This window comes from Bombyx mandarina, chromosome 22 (assembly GCF_030267445.1).
Source record: "Bombyx mandarina strain Sakado chromosome 22, ASM3026744v2".
NCBI classification, from domain to species: Eukaryota; Metazoa; Arthropoda; class Insecta; order Lepidoptera; family Bombycidae; genus Bombyx; species Bombyx mandarina.
Genome location: NC_143228.1, coordinates 8,845,864 through 8,863,311, shown reverse-complemented (window position 1 = coordinate 8,863,311; position 17,448 = coordinate 8,845,864). Strand labels below are relative to the sequence as shown.

The 17,448-nt window shown below is 35.9% G+C and overlaps 2 protein-coding genes across 3 annotated transcripts; both read right to left on the bottom strand.

The window, feature by feature from the left end:
- Nucleotides 1–1,307: 1,307 nt before the first annotated feature.
- CPR44 (cuticular protein RR-1 motif 44) lies at nt 1,308–2,598 on the bottom strand. 2 transcript variants are annotated; one of them, XM_089736772.1, is made up of 3 exons: nt 2,469–2,598; nt 2,280–2,352; nt 1,308–2,064 (listed from the first exon to the last, which is right to left on the bottom strand). In XM_089736772.1, exons 2-3 carry the CDS (start codon nt 2,289–2,291, stop codon nt 1,681–1,683), a joined length of 396 nt encoding a protein of 131 aa, XP_089592898.1. In that variant the 5' UTR covers nt 2,292–2,352; nt 2,469–2,598; the 3' UTR covers nt 1,308–1,680. The 2 variants fall into 2 exon arrangements, with proteins under 2 accessions (XP_089592898.1, XP_028031832.2); XM_028176031.2 differs by lacking the exon at nt 2,469–2,598 and having other exon boundaries at nt 1,314–2,064; nt 2,280–2,461.
- Nucleotides 2,599–6,942: 4,344 nt separating this feature from the next.
- On the bottom strand, nt 6,943–16,228 carry CPR45 (cuticular protein RR-1 motif 45). Its single transcript, XM_028176022.2, has 4 exons — nt 16,072–16,228; nt 14,911–15,137; nt 12,054–12,174; nt 6,943–7,280 (listed from the first exon to the last, which is right to left on the bottom strand). The coding sequence occupies exons 1-4, from the start codon at nt 16,081–16,083 to the stop codon at nt 7,116–7,118; spliced, it is 525 nt and encodes a 174-aa protein (XP_028031823.1). The 5' UTR covers nt 16,084–16,228; the 3' UTR covers nt 6,943–7,115.
- Between the last annotated feature and the right edge of the window lie 1,220 nt (nt 16,229–17,448).

The window sequence follows — 17,448 nt, the reverse complement described above, 5'->3', positions numbered from 1 at the left end:
TAATGGTGCAACGGTCAGCAAACGAACAACCACTAAGCAATAAGATTGAGGCTGCAGATGTACTAATGTGTTTGACATTTGAAAACACAACATTACTTAAAACGACAATCATGCATGACATTAAAGAACGCTCGTCTACCTAGTTACGTTACTTGACAGTTACATACTCGATACTATCAGTAAAGGATAATTTCAAGGCCAACTAGACGAAGGATGAATGGTTTCATCTAAAATTTGAATAGTTCTATGCAATCAATTCTAGTATTTCTACTGGTGGTAGGACCTCTTGTGAGTCCGCACGGGTAGGTACCACCGCCCCGCCTATTTCTGCCGTGAAGCAGTAATGCGTTTCGGTTTGAAGGGTGGGGCAGCCGTTGTGACTATACTGAGACCTTAGAACTATATCTCAAGGTGTGTGGCGCATTTACGTTGTAGATATCTATGGGCTCCAGTAACCACTTAACACCAGGTGGGCTGTGAGCTCGTCCACACATCTAAGCAATAAAAAAAAAAAAAAAAAAAAAAAAAAAAAAAAAAAAAAAAAAAAAAAAAAAAAAAAAAAAAAAAAAAAAAACAAAAAAAAAAAACAAGCTATTGAACTCGCTCGTCACGTTTCAGAATTAGCATCGAAAACAGTTCTAAGTTCTTGGAAATCGTAAATCAGTCGATCTCGTACATGCGTATGAATTTTATAAGATAAGCAGACGAGGGCATAAACCAGGTTTGTATTACGTGGCTCCCGGAACTTATCAAAGTCGAATTGTGAACGCCGATGTTCAAATTGAAACATGACGTCGAAATCTCAACTGAGACTATTCGAATTCACTTCATTTTACGTAGTCAACCTATTCACATAGAGAAAGTGCGACAGTTAGGGCCTATATAAAATTTCTAGAACCAAAAATGAAACATACGCTTAGCATACAAGTCGCGACTAATATTTAAAAAAAAAATACTGTGTATCATCGACGATTTTGTTATTTTAATATTTATAATCTGCATATTCATTAGCCATTGGTCATTAAATTATTTTTTAACCAAACGCCTTTGAAAGTTCATTCGGTGTGCCCTTGGACATTACTGTCGGCTAATCACAACGAACAACTGTGTTGTTATTTTACATTTAAATGTCAGTTAACGCATGAATCTATCAATTATTATTACACCGAATGATACTCATGCGTTTATACAAATTGTATAATAATAGGTTTGTGCTGTGTTGTAAATTCTTTCATTGAAATGTACTTATTGCATGTATTAAAATTGGCTCAAAATGCAATTTAATGTTGTGATTAATTTGTCATTTAATAGTGACGTTTTGATGATAATTAAAGGCCTAAATGAAAAACTGGCATCCGTGTGATAAAATTTTTTTGGACCGTCATTTTATTGTTGTATAAGAGAGTACTTTGTAGTTATATTGTGATTTGTTATAATTCTTTTTAATAATTAATGTCCACAGTACAAACATTTAGAAATACATAATAATATTTTAGAAATTTTTAGGTACATATATTCTTTAAATGTGTTTTTTTGGTATTCAAACTCCGAAGGTTGTTAATCAATAAAATCAGCCATAAATTGAATTAGTATTATATTAAAATGTTTATCTGTGGTACAAAATTAAAAAAAAACGATTAACAAAACAATAACTATTTTTAAAGTTAGACTAGACGGAATCTATTGTGCGGCAGCGGCTGCAGGGGCAGGAGGGGCGGTGGCGATGAAGTCGAGAGCGCGCTGGATGGCTTCCGGGATTGGGGGACTGGTTGGCAAGTGGCTACCGGATGGATGGAAGCCATTCTCATCAGCCGTGTAGGTCAGAGAGATGTCCTGGCCGTTTTCTCCGGGATATTTGAATTCGCCCTGAACTTCGAGAGCCTCAACGTCGCCAACCTTCTTCAATTCACCCTTCTGGTCAGCGCTAATACCGTTGCCGGTTTCGAAAGCGTACTGGTATGACCCGTCGCCGTTGATTTGGCTGTCGTCACGAACAATTGGGATAGGCTCGGTGGGCCCCTGAGGCGCGGCCAAGGCCACTGCGACCAGCATAGAAACCAACACCTGTGAATCGAAGCAAATTTATTTTTATAAAATGATTATTGATTGATTAATTATTTATATTATTACAGCTAGATATAGAACGCAGTGTACATGCTACGTTTCACGTATAACTCCACATAGTTAGAATTAAATAAGTGAACTTGTACACTAATGCTGATCAATAGACTGTTTCACGTTTGAGGAAAAAAAAAACACAAAATACACTTGACACTTACAATAGATTTCATCTTTGCAATGTTTGGTGGTTGTGGAACAGCTGAAGACTGTTGACGAATGATGCTTTACATCCTGAAATTTTAACTATTTATAGGTAGCTCTATTTGACTATCTCCCTGCAATGCCAATTTCACAATTCATCGCGATGTCGCAAAATCGATGAAATAAGTAAACATTTGATGCATTACCTCGGCGCGTGTATGCTAAGTTACCAGGCGACGTAACGCTTGTCAACAAACCTAACGGATTTTCCATTTGTCCGTTATTGGCCTTAACACAAGTGTTCGTATTTACACTACACATTTTATTCATTCGGCATGCGTTTTAAACTTCTGAATGCAATTTAAAAATGATCTGTTTTTGATCACGAATTTTTTAACCTCGATTGACTGGATGAAATGAAACTAGATCTGACGACAATCTCAATTAATATTATATTGAAAATTCAAAGGTCACTACTTTATTTACATTAAAACAAAACAAAAATTGTTAATCTTGATTATTTTGTAAACAAAACGAGTACCGAAACAAATTCATACATCCTTGCCGTACCGACTCAAAACAATTATCTAAAATCTTTATTTTATTATAGTAATATATTAAAATTTCATCACGTCGCAATTTACATGTATTTTTGTGTTTTCGAGGACAAGTTCGCGAGTATTAGTCGTGACAGCATAATTCTTTCGATTACACACTACACCGCAATGAAGATTTTTATAAAACATATAATGCCTTTTTTCACCTTGCCAAAAATATTCCTATGAACACGTTTTAAATTAGCGTGTTTGTAAAGAAAGATCAGTGTAATCTTGAAATTGAAATACACAATACATTCTTTTACATATAAATGTCGCATATAAATCGCATTAATTCAAATTAAACATTCAGCTGAATATGCTAAAAATTATATTATCCATTGATGAATTGACGGGAGAATTAAGATTGTCGATAATATGATATAACGTAAACAATGATATTTAGACGCGTAGTAATATGGTTTCAAACGAAGCTTAACCACACTGATCTATTTTTTTCTCGGGATGAATGTGGGTTCACCATTGTCCTATTTCAATACTCTCCTAAAAAAAGTTCAACCATGAATGTAAACACAAGCTGATCGCGAATCATCACCTAACCGTCGAATCATCGTGCCCCTTATATCCTCCGGAGCGAGCTTATAGTCGCCTATACTTGATTTGATCTCCCTGCCTAACCCGGCAAGGACGTTTCACGTGCTTCATAGGGAACACCATCACCTAAATATTGAATTTCATTTTAAACTACGAATTATATTACGAGCAAAATTAGCATGAATGTGCCGACCAGCTTATGTCGTATGTAATATATATTAAGAAATAGTCCATAAAATAAATTCTATAATAATACCAATTCAAAATAAACGAAGATTCAAGTAAACTTTTTGTAAATAAAAAAAGATTCTTCAAAAGTCTTCTCGGTAGAAATAATAATTTTTACTGGTGCTTGGTGGTAGGAACTTTTGAGCCGTGAGCAGTAATGCGTTTCAGTTTGAAGGGCGGAGCAGCCGTTGTAACCATACCGAGACCTTAGGACTTATATCTCAAGGTGGGTCACGTTTCGTTTCACGTAGTAGATGTCTATGGGCTCCCGTAACCACTTAACACCCGGTAGGCTGTGAGCTCGTCCACCCATCTAAGCAATAAATAAAAATTATATTTTTCTGAAATAGAAATAGAATTCGACTTCGGCAAACTTACAATTGCTCTTTGAAACTCATGAAACCTTTAAACTAACTATTTTTACTTTAATTTTTTATTAGTTTTGATTAAAAATGCTTTTTTAAATACATTTTGTCGAAATGTTACAAATCACAAATAGACACAGACACTATTTCTTCCATGGATTAAATTCTAAAAATTAAACAACATAATATATAAACGAACAATTTATTTTTTAATAGACCGAACTTCGAACTCGGACCCGCATTCCATCGCCACCATAAGCAAAGCCGGTTTAAGTAGTCAGGCGAAGCGCTTGAATTGGTACGCATCTCTTCTCACAAAATTGCTCTAAAGAACGCCAGGCCAGGGGAGATACGCATACCGTATCTTTTTTCTTTGTTTTTTGTTTTTACTGCTTAGATGGGTGAACGAGCTCACAGCCCACCTAGTGTTAAGTGGTTACTGGAACCCATAGACATCTACAACGTAAACGCGCCACCCACCTTGAGATATAAGTTCTAAGGTCTCACTATAGTTACAACGGCTGCCCCACCATTTAAACTGAAACGCATTACTACTTCACAGCACAAATAGGTGGGGTGGTGGTACCTACCCGTGCGGACTGACAAGAGGTCCTACCACTAGTAATCCAGTCTCCCCTGTTCTCGAAATCACGCGAAGACGGGGCTGTTCACTCAAACTTCTGGGATCACCCTTGGGTCAGGACCAATGTTGGATAGGGTTCGATACTTCATCACCCGGCTACCGTATCAAGACACGTCCAAAATATTTTTTGGAGTTTTCCCATCTTTTTTTTATTGCCCTTGTAGGCAGACGAGCATACGGCCCACCTGATGGTGAATGGTTACCGTCGCCCATGGACTTCAGCAATGCCAGAGGCAGAGCCAAGCCGCTGCCTACCGCATCTGACTACGAAGCCCTTTAAAACATTCATTAGGCTCATGCCAATTAACAAATAAAGTCAAGGCTAGACCAAATTCTATCGGTTATTGGAGTTAATAATTTTAATTTGGTAAATTAATAGGGGAAAGTTTATGTTGTTCTAGATTTTTGCTTTTATATTCAACATGCCGAAGATAACTTACAGACTATTGTTACGACTCAAGACAGCAATCATATTTGAGCTGAAGAAACCGATGAAATCCTTTGTGAATAAATTGTCTATTCTATTACACGAACATAATAATATGTGTTACTGTCATTGATGTTTCACAATTGTTATAATAGCCTTCTTTATGAATACGTATTCATACAACAAAGGATTTCACTCGTGTCCGTTATGTAAGGCAAATTGTAAGCAGTTTAATTCAATAGAATGTCTGCGGGCAAAATTTGGTATAACATCTGTGTGTGTACATATAACTGGCATACATATACAAATACACATAATTATATATCTGTCAATTGGAGCATTGAGAGACTTAAAAACATTCGATTTGAAATCACATTAAAATTATTTATTTAATTCTTAATTAGATTCAATGTATCTCAGGATCGCAAATTGAACACGCAAGTAGTGTTAAAGAAATAATATAAAAATAGCTAATTTTTTTGTAGAAACAAATAAATGTCGAATTAAATTAGATGCTCAGCCATTATCAAAGTTTATGACTGCACTATCATGATAATAAATTATTTAAATCAATTGACCGTACCGCGGACGTATAAAGTCAAACATCGAACAATAAAACAAAACGAAAGCTGAAAATTTGTTATATATGTTATCTGCATTAATACAGATCACAATATTTGCAAATTAAGTGCAAAGTATTGATAAACAAGATAGATAGAGGACTCGCCTCTTATGATAGATATTAGATGGTGGTCGTCGTGGCCTAACGTATAAGACGTCCGGTGCATTCGTGTTGAAGCGATGCACCGGTGTTCGAATCCCGCAGGCGGGTACCAATTTTTCAAATGAAATACGTACTCAACAAATGTTCACGATTGACTTCCACGGTGAAGGAATAACATCGTGTAATAAAAATCAAACCCGCAAAATTATAATTTGCATAATTACTGGTGGTAGGACCTCTTGTGAGTCCGCGCGGGTGGGTACCACCACCCTGCCTATTTCTGCCGTGAAGCAGTAATGCGTTTCGGTTTGAAGGGTGGGGCAGCCGTCGTTACTACAAATGAGACCTTAGAACTTGTATCTCAAGGTGGGTGGCGCATTTACGTTGTGGATGTCTATGGGTTCCAGTTACCACTTAACACCAGGTGGGCTGTGAGCTCGTCCACCCATCTAAGCAATAAAAATAAAAAATAAAATAAAAAGTTTCAATAATGAATACAAAAATCGTTGTAGCCTTTTGTGTTGCAAGGATAAATTCACAGAAAAAATTTAAAGCGGTAAAATGTAACCTTGACACGTGGGTGGTGGGGAAAGTGAACCGACAAGATATTAGGCAAGGAGTGGAGCGTCTGTACGGCCTAAAGATTTACGCGACTTCTTTCACACACGTCCGATCCGTTATTGTGAAATGCAGTGCGTAATTCACACTCTTAGGACCCTATTTAAAACATATGTAAAAAGTAATTATCCAGAAAATCTTCCAATGTTTTTTTAATTTAAGTTTTTTTTTTTTTAATTGCAAATAATTGTTAATAATAATCTCGAATCAGACGTTCTTGTGTGATCGAGCTTTTAATGATAGCTCATAATTCTTGTATTACTGATGCATTGTCTGCCTCCACAAATTAATTTCACCGTCACGTCTATTCCCAACACAAACCACTCGTAGGAAGGTAGGAAGAAAATATCCAATATGATGCATCGAAGCTAATTTGAAGCCTGTTTTATTTCTTTAATTTTTTTTTATTCCCGTTTTTTAAATTAATATAATTATTTTAAAATAAAAATTTTTCGTTTCACGTTAAATTTCGTTGTGAATAATTTTTCAGTCTAAAAACAGTTTCAATAAAAGCAAAGTCCAAGTTTAATAGTAAAAAAACTTATATTCAATATTAAAATGTACACTCACTCAACTAACATTGTAAAAACACATGTCATAAGAAATATAATAATATAATAAAAGTAAAATCTCTTTTTTTTCTCGTCGTTTTTAAATATGCCATATTTTAAATTGTTTAGGTACAATCCGTATTTCATTAAGGATGTCTGATGTATTCTCTAGTGTCATGCGCCGGAGGTGGTAGCGTAGCCAAGAAGTCTAGAGCTTTTTGTATCTCGGCTGGGACGGGCGGTGCTGTTGGCAAGTGGGCACCTTGTGGCTGGAACCCATTTTCATCCGCCAGATATTGGACGTGTATAACCTGTAAAAGGAGTCATTTTTAGATACGATTCTATTCATACATAACGCTACGTCTTTCATCTGTGGCAAAAGTACAATGTTTCTCTTCTTGAGACTTCTTCGTCTCTTTATTCCACCTTATGTGAGGTCGATGCAGTATCTTCAGTAACTGTATATCTGTCCCACCCTTTAATCCGGAATGCATGCATGCTTCGCGATAAAAATAGGCTAGACATAATATCAGTTTGTAATATGCCTTATAGCCAATAGGCTACTAATAAACAAATTCCAAAACATGGCAAATTGGATTTTTATTACACGATATTGTATTTTTTCCCCATTAAGGTGATAACGCGTTATAACGCGTGATAACGCGTTAAATATGGTATTTCCTTAGAAAAAATGGTACCTGCCTGCGGGATACAAATAAAATCGCCGCATCGTTTGATAAACCGGACTTATCCTTTAGACCACAACTACTTTTTTGAGATACATTTTTCAAGTACTATTTTTATTTCGATATGACGTAGTTTTGCGAAGCCAACATTAAAGTTTTATATTTTCCTCAATATTCTGCAATACTAAAGCTAATAATTCTTAGCTAAGTATAAAAAAAAAAAAAACTTGAATATGAGACCGCTTTTTATATTTCGCATTAAGAAATCTTACTTACAAACTACAATAGTAATTCTTTAAAGGTCAATCATATTAAAACAAAGAAGTGCTAAATAATATGTATATACGAAAAAAGAAAAAAGGCACAGATGTTAGAAATTCCAGTCGAATCGTAAAATTTACTGCATCTCGCAAATTGAATTAGCATATCATGGTCTGAAACATATACTTTCACAAGTTCAATGGAATTCAAACGCAAGCGTTTCGAAACCAATGGCAAACGCGATTAGTGAACACGCTAAAGATTGCTTTATAAAAATAAACACTTTAATTAGTAAAACCTAACAGAGATAAAGGTTATATCAATATACCAATCCGAAAGGTCAACAAAGGAAACAAAACAACAACATATAGAATAAATACGTAGATTATAAAACACAGACAATATTTACATCTTAAATTGTCGATTCGAGTCGTTGAGACCTGATTTCAATGCTACCATAGACTGACAAAGTTTGGTCTATTGCGTTTTAAATATATAAGTTGTTCTTACTAATTACGATATGACTATTCTTAATTATGGAGTGCTAGTTTCAATGCCTGTTTAACAGATGTTTCATGGATTTGCAAAATAATATGAAGACAACAAAAAAAATATTGAGAAAATACAAAAAAAAAGCCCGCTGGTTTTGTTTCGCGGGTTCTTCTCAGGACTGTGGCTTTTTTTGGAACCGGTGGTAGAGTTAACATTGTTATTTATATTTTGACATTCAACAAGTGTGTTATACTGACATCTAAGTTGAAATAAATGATTTTGAATTTGAATTTGACAACAATGTAATGCAGGCGTCCGCTAGATTAAGTTCAAGATAGTTCACCATACAAAATGGCATACACGACGGGTCTACTAACTTCTGTTCTAAAACACTAACTAAAATGTGTTCTTATAGAGATTAAATACGGCATAATATCCTCTGAGCAGTTACTTTAAAGTTCTGCAGTGTGAAAATGAGGGCCATAGCCCATATATTCCGCCACGGTCACTGGGCCTCTCGGTCATCGAACTATCTAAAGCCCGCCTAGTCGATGCCGTCACTTTTACCTTCGGGATAGGCCGCTGGATCAAAAACAACGTGGCTCACCGATCGCGATCTTCCGTCACCCGGTTGCACTTTCGCTAGACGCATATAAAGCAGATTACTCGTCTTGATCACTTCGAGGATGTTATTCGAAAAATTTGACACATTATTAAGCTTCGAACAAACAATAAAATTGTGTGCAAGATGTAATTATGAACCGACACGACATCCCATATTAGAGTATATCTGTAAGCTTCTCATTTCATTCAATCATCAAAGCTAACTACTTGAAGATTTTGTAAGTTAATATGATACCGCATGCTGAGCTCCTATTCTGCGCGTCTATGTCCTGTAATTGTATTAACCGCGTGCAATGTAAAAACAATAGGGAAATACAAATCTTAAATATAATTTTTTTATTGTGGTTTCGTGTCAACAATTACTACTTTCTTCGTTTTTAAGAAAAAATTTATAACAACTTGTGACTTGACAAAATACTGACTTTAAAATTAAATATAAACATTAAGCCCGAGTGCAGTGCCATCTACGGAACCCAATTATAAATCCAAAATATATAATATATAATATATAATATATATATATATAAAGTAGTCGTCGTGGCCTAACGGATGAGACGTCCGGTGTATTCGTGTTGAAGCGATGCACCGGTGTTCGAATCCCGCAGGCGGGTACCAATTTTTCTAATGAAATACGTACTCAACAAATGTTCACGATTGACTTCCACGGTGAAGGAATAACATCGTGTAATAAAAATGAAACCCGCAAAATTATAATTTGCGTAATTACTGGTGGTAGGACCTCTTGTGAGTCCGCGCGGGTGGGTACCACCGCCCTGCCTATTTCTGCCGTGAAGCAGTAATGCGTTTCGGTTTGAAGGGTGGGGCAGCCGTTGTAACTATACTTGAGACCTTAGAACTTGTATCTCAAGGTGGGTGGCGCATTTACGTTGTGGATGTCTATGGGCTCCAGTAACCACTTAACACCAGGTGGGCTGTGAGCTCGTCCACCCATCTAAGCAATAAAAAAAAGTGTGTGTGTCCGCTCCGACGCACGACTGGAGTTTACTGGATATAAAAAATTAAACGAAACAATACGAGAAATAGTTCTATATTACGACAACACGATACACTACAGATTATTAACAAATTAACGAGACACAAAACAAACGACTAACAAATATATGAAAATACAATAATGAGAGAAACGCGCGATCAGTACGAGGCTTTGTGGCGGACTGCCGGCGCAGCAGCCCGGCGTCACCTGCGATAACGCGGCCGCGCGTTGGCTCCTGATTGGCGCGCGCACGCATCACGCAATCAGGAGCCAATCAGGCGCATAACGCATTTCGTGTGACATGCTAGTACGATTTTGATTGGCGCGCGCACGCATCACGCAATCAGGAGCCAATCAGGCGCATAACGCATTTCGTGTGACATGCTAGTACGATTTTGGTCCCCATAATTTTCATACCCCGGGCCTATATATGTAAATCGATTCTAAAGGAGTAAACTCCAAAAAAAAAAAAGTGTGTGTGTCCGCTCCGACGCACGACTGGAGTTTACTGGATATAAAAAATTAAACGAAACAATACGAGAAATAGTTCTATATTACGACAACACGATACACTACAGATTATTAACAAATTAACGAGACACAAAACAAACGACTAACAAATATATGAAAATACAATAATGAGAGAAACGCGCGATCAGTACGAGGCTTTGTGGCGGACTGCCGGCGCAGCAGCCCGGCGTCACCTGCGATAACGCGGCCGCGCGTTGGCTCCTGATTGGCGCGCGCACGCATCACGCAATCAGGAGCCAATCAGGCGCATAACGCATTTCGTGTGACATGCTAGTACGATTTTGATTGGCGCGCGCACGCATCACGCAATCAGGAGCCAATCAGGCGCATAACGCATTTCGTGTGACATGCTAGTACGATTTTGGTCCCCATAATTTTCATACCCCGGGCCTATATATGTAAATCGATTCTAAAGGAGTAAACTCCAAAAAAAAAAAAAAAATATCTAGAGACCCACTGAAATATCCAAAAAACTTCAACTCGTTATATTCGTATAAGGAGATAAGTGACAAACATACGTATAGTAAATACGGGTATAAAAATAAAGAAATAACATTAGGTCATGTTTCATTCGTGGTCCATGGAGTTTAATCGAATCAGACCCAGGCTCTTTTAATTACTATAGATAGGCACATTGTATTGAGTGGTAATTGGAGTCCATAGGCAACCCAGCGTGAATACCGGCGTCCAATTTGAAAATGAGTGAACCTAATCCGCAAAATGATCTCATTCATTTTCCTGGTCATTTTTTAAGTTGTTTCGTGTTTTCGGCAAGTTATTGTTGCTGCAATGCAGACTAACTACCCAAACTCGTTTTTTATTGCTTAGATGGGTGGACGAGCTCACAGCCCACCTGGCGTTAAGTAGTTACTGGAGCCCATAGACATCTACAACGTAACTGAACCACCCATCTTGAGATATAAGTTCTAAGGTCTCAATACAATTAGTTACAACGGCTATCCCACCCTTCAACTGGAAGCTCGTAGCCGGAAACAGAACTAAAGATCGTAGAGACTGGAATGACCTCTTTCTTTATTTTTACTGCTCTGATAACAAACGAGGCATGACCTGATGTTAAATACGACCACACACATAAAGAAACGAGATTGAAGTGTCATTTCAATTGTGCAATGGCTGTTCTAACCAACTGTCAAAATCAGATATCCCTGAAGAATTAAAACGTATGACTCCTTCGCGATAGGATGGATAATGGTAGCACCATCTGGTTAGGCTGGATAATGTATCCTATCGGAAAAAAATTATTAATTCTGTTTCTTCCGGGATATTAATTATTCTATATCGGTTATTCTAATGCAATTAAGCCTTCGATGCAATTCACGTCGCAATTATATAATTTAGTAGCCGCATATTTATATTTAGTACACTTTGATCTGTAAACAGAAGTAGGAAAATAATAACTTCGAATAAAAAAATACTAAAAGTCCAAAGATCTTTCCAAATAAATACTGCAAAGCTTCGTTAAGACAACAACTTACTTGACCGTCAGGCGCAGTATATTGATATTGGCCCTGTGCCGTCTGCGCCTCTTGTTCAGGTATTCCTTGGTTTTTTATGTAGCCCTGCTCTTCAGCTGAAATTCCATTTCCTGTCTCGTAACTAAAAATTTAGAGCAAAAACACAACGTATGTATAATGATTGATTGAAAATAATTAATTCAATAATTCTTTCCTTGTTTCAATTCCAACAATTAACTTAATGTGATGATTTAAAATTTTAAAAATATATTAGTTTATGTAGGTGTTTAGAGAGATTCGCAAAATAATATTAATAGTAAAGTATTGATTTACTACAGAAACGTCAATATCCCATAAAAATGGAATATTTATACCGGATTTTCTCGTTTATGGGTAGAACTATAATAATTCTTAGATCATCACGTTGATTTATGTTAATTTAATATTAAAAATGTAATACTGGTTTCAATACATCAAATTAGATGATTTTTTTTGTCAAACGTATGACCATCTTTTTTTTATTGCCCTTGTAGGCAGACGAGCATACAGCCAACCCAGTGGTGAGTGGTTAACGTCGCCCATGGACTTCAGCAATGCCAGGGGCAGAGACAAGCCATTGCCTACAACTAAAGTATAATACCTTAGTTTAGCTTTTTTCAAGTTTTATTTTTATATCAGCTGGACTTTATCTATTTCAAGACACTGGTGAACATAATGCATAAAGCACTCTCTACCAGCCAATCAAGCTTAGTATCTATGAAAAGTGCGAAAAATTCAAATCATGCGACGGATTCAAAAAGGGACACAAAAGATTACTAGAAGAATATTAATATATCAGGCATGAAAATAAAAAAACTCAGTACATATATAATAAAAGAAAATGAAAAAGGATGTTAAGAAATTGACGAACAGAATAGCAGATTTTTAATTTATCAATGACTGTATACTAGTATGTGCGTAGTAAAGTCGTCTAATTCATAACATTTACTTTAAGTTAACATATTTATATATCTTTTTTTTTATTGCTTTTGTAGGCAGACGAGCATACGGCCCACCTGATGGTAAGTGGTCACCGTCGCTCATGGACGTCAGCAATGCCAGGGGCAGAGCCAAGCTGCTGCCTATATGCAACCATTTTACAATGGTAAATATTTGTTAATGGGGTGAACAAATATTAAAAGTCTCTAAATCATAAATCGAACGCTACTCCAATGTTACATCGTTCGATTAATCATGAACGCATTCTCATACAGCGGCCGAACAATAATTAATTAGTTGTGCGGCACACTTTGAAATTTCTACAGAAGTATTTTGCCTTCGTGTACTTCAATTAAAGTGAACACAAAAGCGCGTTGACTCAGTTAACATATCACGTGACATGTTAACTAAGTCAGGCAAAACTTAGAATGTTACTTGAAACATAAATATTCTATACATGCATTTGTACATATTTTCTACATATTTCGACTGTGTATTTTGGTGGAGTTTAGATTTTATTCGCACGGATACTTTTTTAGAGCACTAGTTTTAAATCTATACTAATATTATAAAGAGGAAAGATTTGTTTGTTTTTTTGTTTCGAATAGGCTCCGAAACTACTGGACCGATTTGAAAAATTCTTTTTCCATTAGAAGCCGACATTGTCCCTGATGAACATAGGCTACTTTTTTTTCTTTTTTGTTTCTTTTTTTTTTTGGTTTCATGTGTGTTTTAATGTTTCCGAAGCGAAGCGAGGGCGGGTCGCTAGTTAAGCATATTTCGAAAAAACTTTATCTACATTCATTATTATTTTAACTACATTCAACATTATTTTAACCTAATTGAATTATGTAATTAAATTTGTCATCACAATTATTATTTAACAAGCACCAGTGCTCGCCGAATGATCGAAATTCGACCATATTTTCGATAATCTCTTATACTATTTAAGAGATTACTTGAGAATAATTTAATACATCCTAATATTAATTTATGTATTAAGGTTACTACGATTTTGATTCGAAACTTACATTTGAAAAAAAATAATTAAATATTATTATACAAAAACGTTTTTCTTGATAACACTAAAGCTGGTCAGGGCCAACTAAAAAGTAAATCGATAGACAAACAGAAGATGAAATGGTACTTCACTGTTTGTCTTTACCTATTTAAAAATCGATACGTAAGGTGCAAAACAAAGTGCTAAAGTAAAATGGAGGTTTTTTTTTTTATTTAGAATATAAAAAAACCTAGAGCAAATTAACTTTCCATATTCGACGTCCAAAATCCGGGATTTTTTTACGTCATAAATGCCGGAAACACATATATAAATTCACTCAGTCCTCAAACACCATACACCGTTAACTTTTTTTGTCCTACCTATGCTACCTAGCCTTGAGAGGCTATTTCAGCTTTTCCTTAACGTGTAGGTGAGCTCACGGTGCTCAAACCGGGAGTGTTGCTAGCACTGGCCCTAGCAAGAGCAGTGCGTCGCAGAATCTACCATCGGATCGGAAACGCGACCCACTGAGAAGATCCGACGAGAAACTCAGTGGGCTGTGTCTATGGGTTAATTTACTCGTCGAGCGCTTCGTCGCAAGCGACGGGTTCGGCAAGGACGGTGACCGGTGCTTGAGATACCTAAAAGCGCCGTTAATGGATCGGGAGGATCCGTAATAAAACCGTTCACAAAGGTACTACTTCTGACCGGAAATCGGACCCGGCTCTCGTGCTACTACGTAGTATAAATACTTGACCGACGAGACAATTAAAAATACATTGTTTTACAATAAAAATTAAATATCTACATACATTTACAAACATATATTTATACATATAAATATATACCTATATATTATTTAAAAATGAAAAATAAAACACGAAATATTAAAACGCTTACCTCCACTTATACGATCCATCGGGGTTGATGACCTGTTCTTGATTAACTATGGGAATAGGTTCGGTATTATGGACTGTTTGTTGTTGGTAAGTTGGCTGTAGTTGTTGTTGTTTTGCATATAATGAATTGATAGGCTGAACTTGTTGTAAATAATTCGGTTGATGTTGAAACTGCTGGAAGCTGCTTACATCAGCTAAGCCCACGGACACCAGGGTAGCTACAATAATCTAAGAACAGGGTTGTTTTTACTGTTTATGGCAAATGTTTCGATTTTTTAACCTACGCTTATTGACAAGCCGTTTAAAAACCGCTACTCGTACTATCCAATGTAAATTACTTCCAGATTGCCGTGCACACTATCAAATTACATATTATACAAACAATGGCTTTTGGAAAAGCTTAAACATCTTAGAACTCGATAGAAATCATATTAGTAATGGAAAAACAAGCGGAACCTCATGCTAGGCACTATTTCGTTCCATATTTATATTATAAATAAGTTTTTTATTTATTTTTTATTGCTCAGATATGTGAATGAGCTCACGGCCCACCAGATGTTAAGTAGCCGGAGGCCATAGACATCTACAAAGTAAATACCGCGACTCACCTCGAGACATGAGTTCTAAGGTCTCACTTTTAACTACGGCTGCCCCGCCCTTCAAACCGAAACACATTACTACTTCACAGCAGAAACAGGCAGGGTGGTGGTACCTACCTGTGCGGATTCGCAAGACTTCCTACCACCAATAATTATGCAAATTATAATTTTACGGGTTTCATTTTTATTTTACATTCCCTTACCTAATAGTTGGTAGCCTAAGGGGCTATTCCAACTTCGCGCGGACCGGTAGGTGAGCTCATAGTCTCAACCTGAGAGAATTGCTAACTCTAGTCCTAGCAAGAACATTGCTTCGCTGAATCTACTACTGGATCGGAATCGCGACTCACTGAGAGATTCGGCGAGAAAATCAGTGGGTTGGTTTATTACACGACTATCCCATCCTTGAAGACAGAATCTACGACTATTTCGCGACAGAAATAGGTATAACGGCGGTAACCAATCATGCTGGCTTATGATACGCCCGGCCACCGGAAAAAATTACTCATATTATGTAAAGGTTTGATTGAATGTGCCAAAAAAAAATTGGTATTTTAACTCACGATGTACTTCATGTTGATTCAACTGCAGTTGCAGGATTCCGAGGTACACAATGATGCATTTCGGATTCACCCCCGGTATTTATACGAAAGCTTTTTGTGGACAATTACGCATCGTTGCAGATTCTGTTCATATTTTATGAGTATATACTTATGCAAGGACAATGTGTATGTCCCTTATTCAGTTACTGAATTGCGATGCCAACCAATCTACAATTAAATATGTGCTTTATGCTTCTACGCATAAGGCCGGTATAAGATTATTAATCTGAAGTTAAAATGATAATATGAACAATAATATAAATTAACTATTACGTGAGCCTCTCAAACATGGTTTTATAGAATTTTGAGTGACAAAAATATTTTTATACACGAATCAAAGCAATTTATACTCTATCTTATTTATAAATTTTGATCATAATCTTAGAAATCAGATACATAAATACACCTAAATGGAAAATTTTACGTCCAAATGACTCGTCCCTACCTTCAAAAATCGATTAATGGAACTAGTATGCGACCGATCAACTTTAAATTCTAATCAATAGAGAACATAACTATAATAGTAAATATGTACATATTAAATTATACATAATATTATGTTCTTTATTTGATTCGTCGAAGAGGATATGAAATTCAATAGCTGTCATAATGGGGTTTGTGATATCATCTTTTCGCATTAAAAGTGTACAATTCCCAAAAATGTTCGAAATTGAGTTAATATGCGGAATCATTTGGTATCACTAGTATTTTTCTTATAAATACTGTCAAAAGAGCGTCGTATATTTTTTTTTAGTTTTTTTTTGTTTTTCTATATTTTGACTACTATAACAAAATTAATACATAATTTTATCTCACTTTAAAAGACAGATAATGTAACTGGTAAATAAATGTTGCAAAGATGATTAATATTAAAAAATATCACATGTTAAACCTTTAAAACACTCTCCTGTAATATTAGTAAGTTTTGAGATTATACAGCTTTAATGCGAGAAGACGATATACTATTTTTATTACACATTTATCACAACGAATAACTCTAAACAGTACACGTATGATTTGTACTGATTGAAATCTGTTTTGAAATTTTGATATAATTGATGACATGCCAAGCTTTTCAACGCCATATTTTAAGATAAAAATATTGACGAATTTGAAGATACAGATTTATTTAAATTAAAAAATATCAGGGTCGAAAGAGTTTCGTAAATTTATTAAGGATATTTACTATTCGAAGTGTTTTGTTTCTTTCCTGGAATATGTGTCGTTTCCGTTATCTATAATAACTATAATCCTAGCTTGCAGTTATCAGAATTGCTAAAGTATGACTTAAAAAAAAATCACGAACAGATCAAATTAATGACTAGCTTTTGGGAAAGA

Bases quoted from the DNA above. Each gene is read 5' to 3' on its own strand.
- CPR45 (XM_028176022.2), bottom strand. The intron at 12,175-14,910 runs GTAAGCGTTTTA...CTAAATTTTTAG, and splicing joins GATGGATCGTATAAGTGGAG to TTACGAGACAGGAAATGGAA. The intron at 7,281-12,053 runs GTAAGTTGTTGT...CTCCTTTTACAG, and splicing joins ATACTGCGCCTGACGGTCAA to GTTATACACGTCCAATATCT.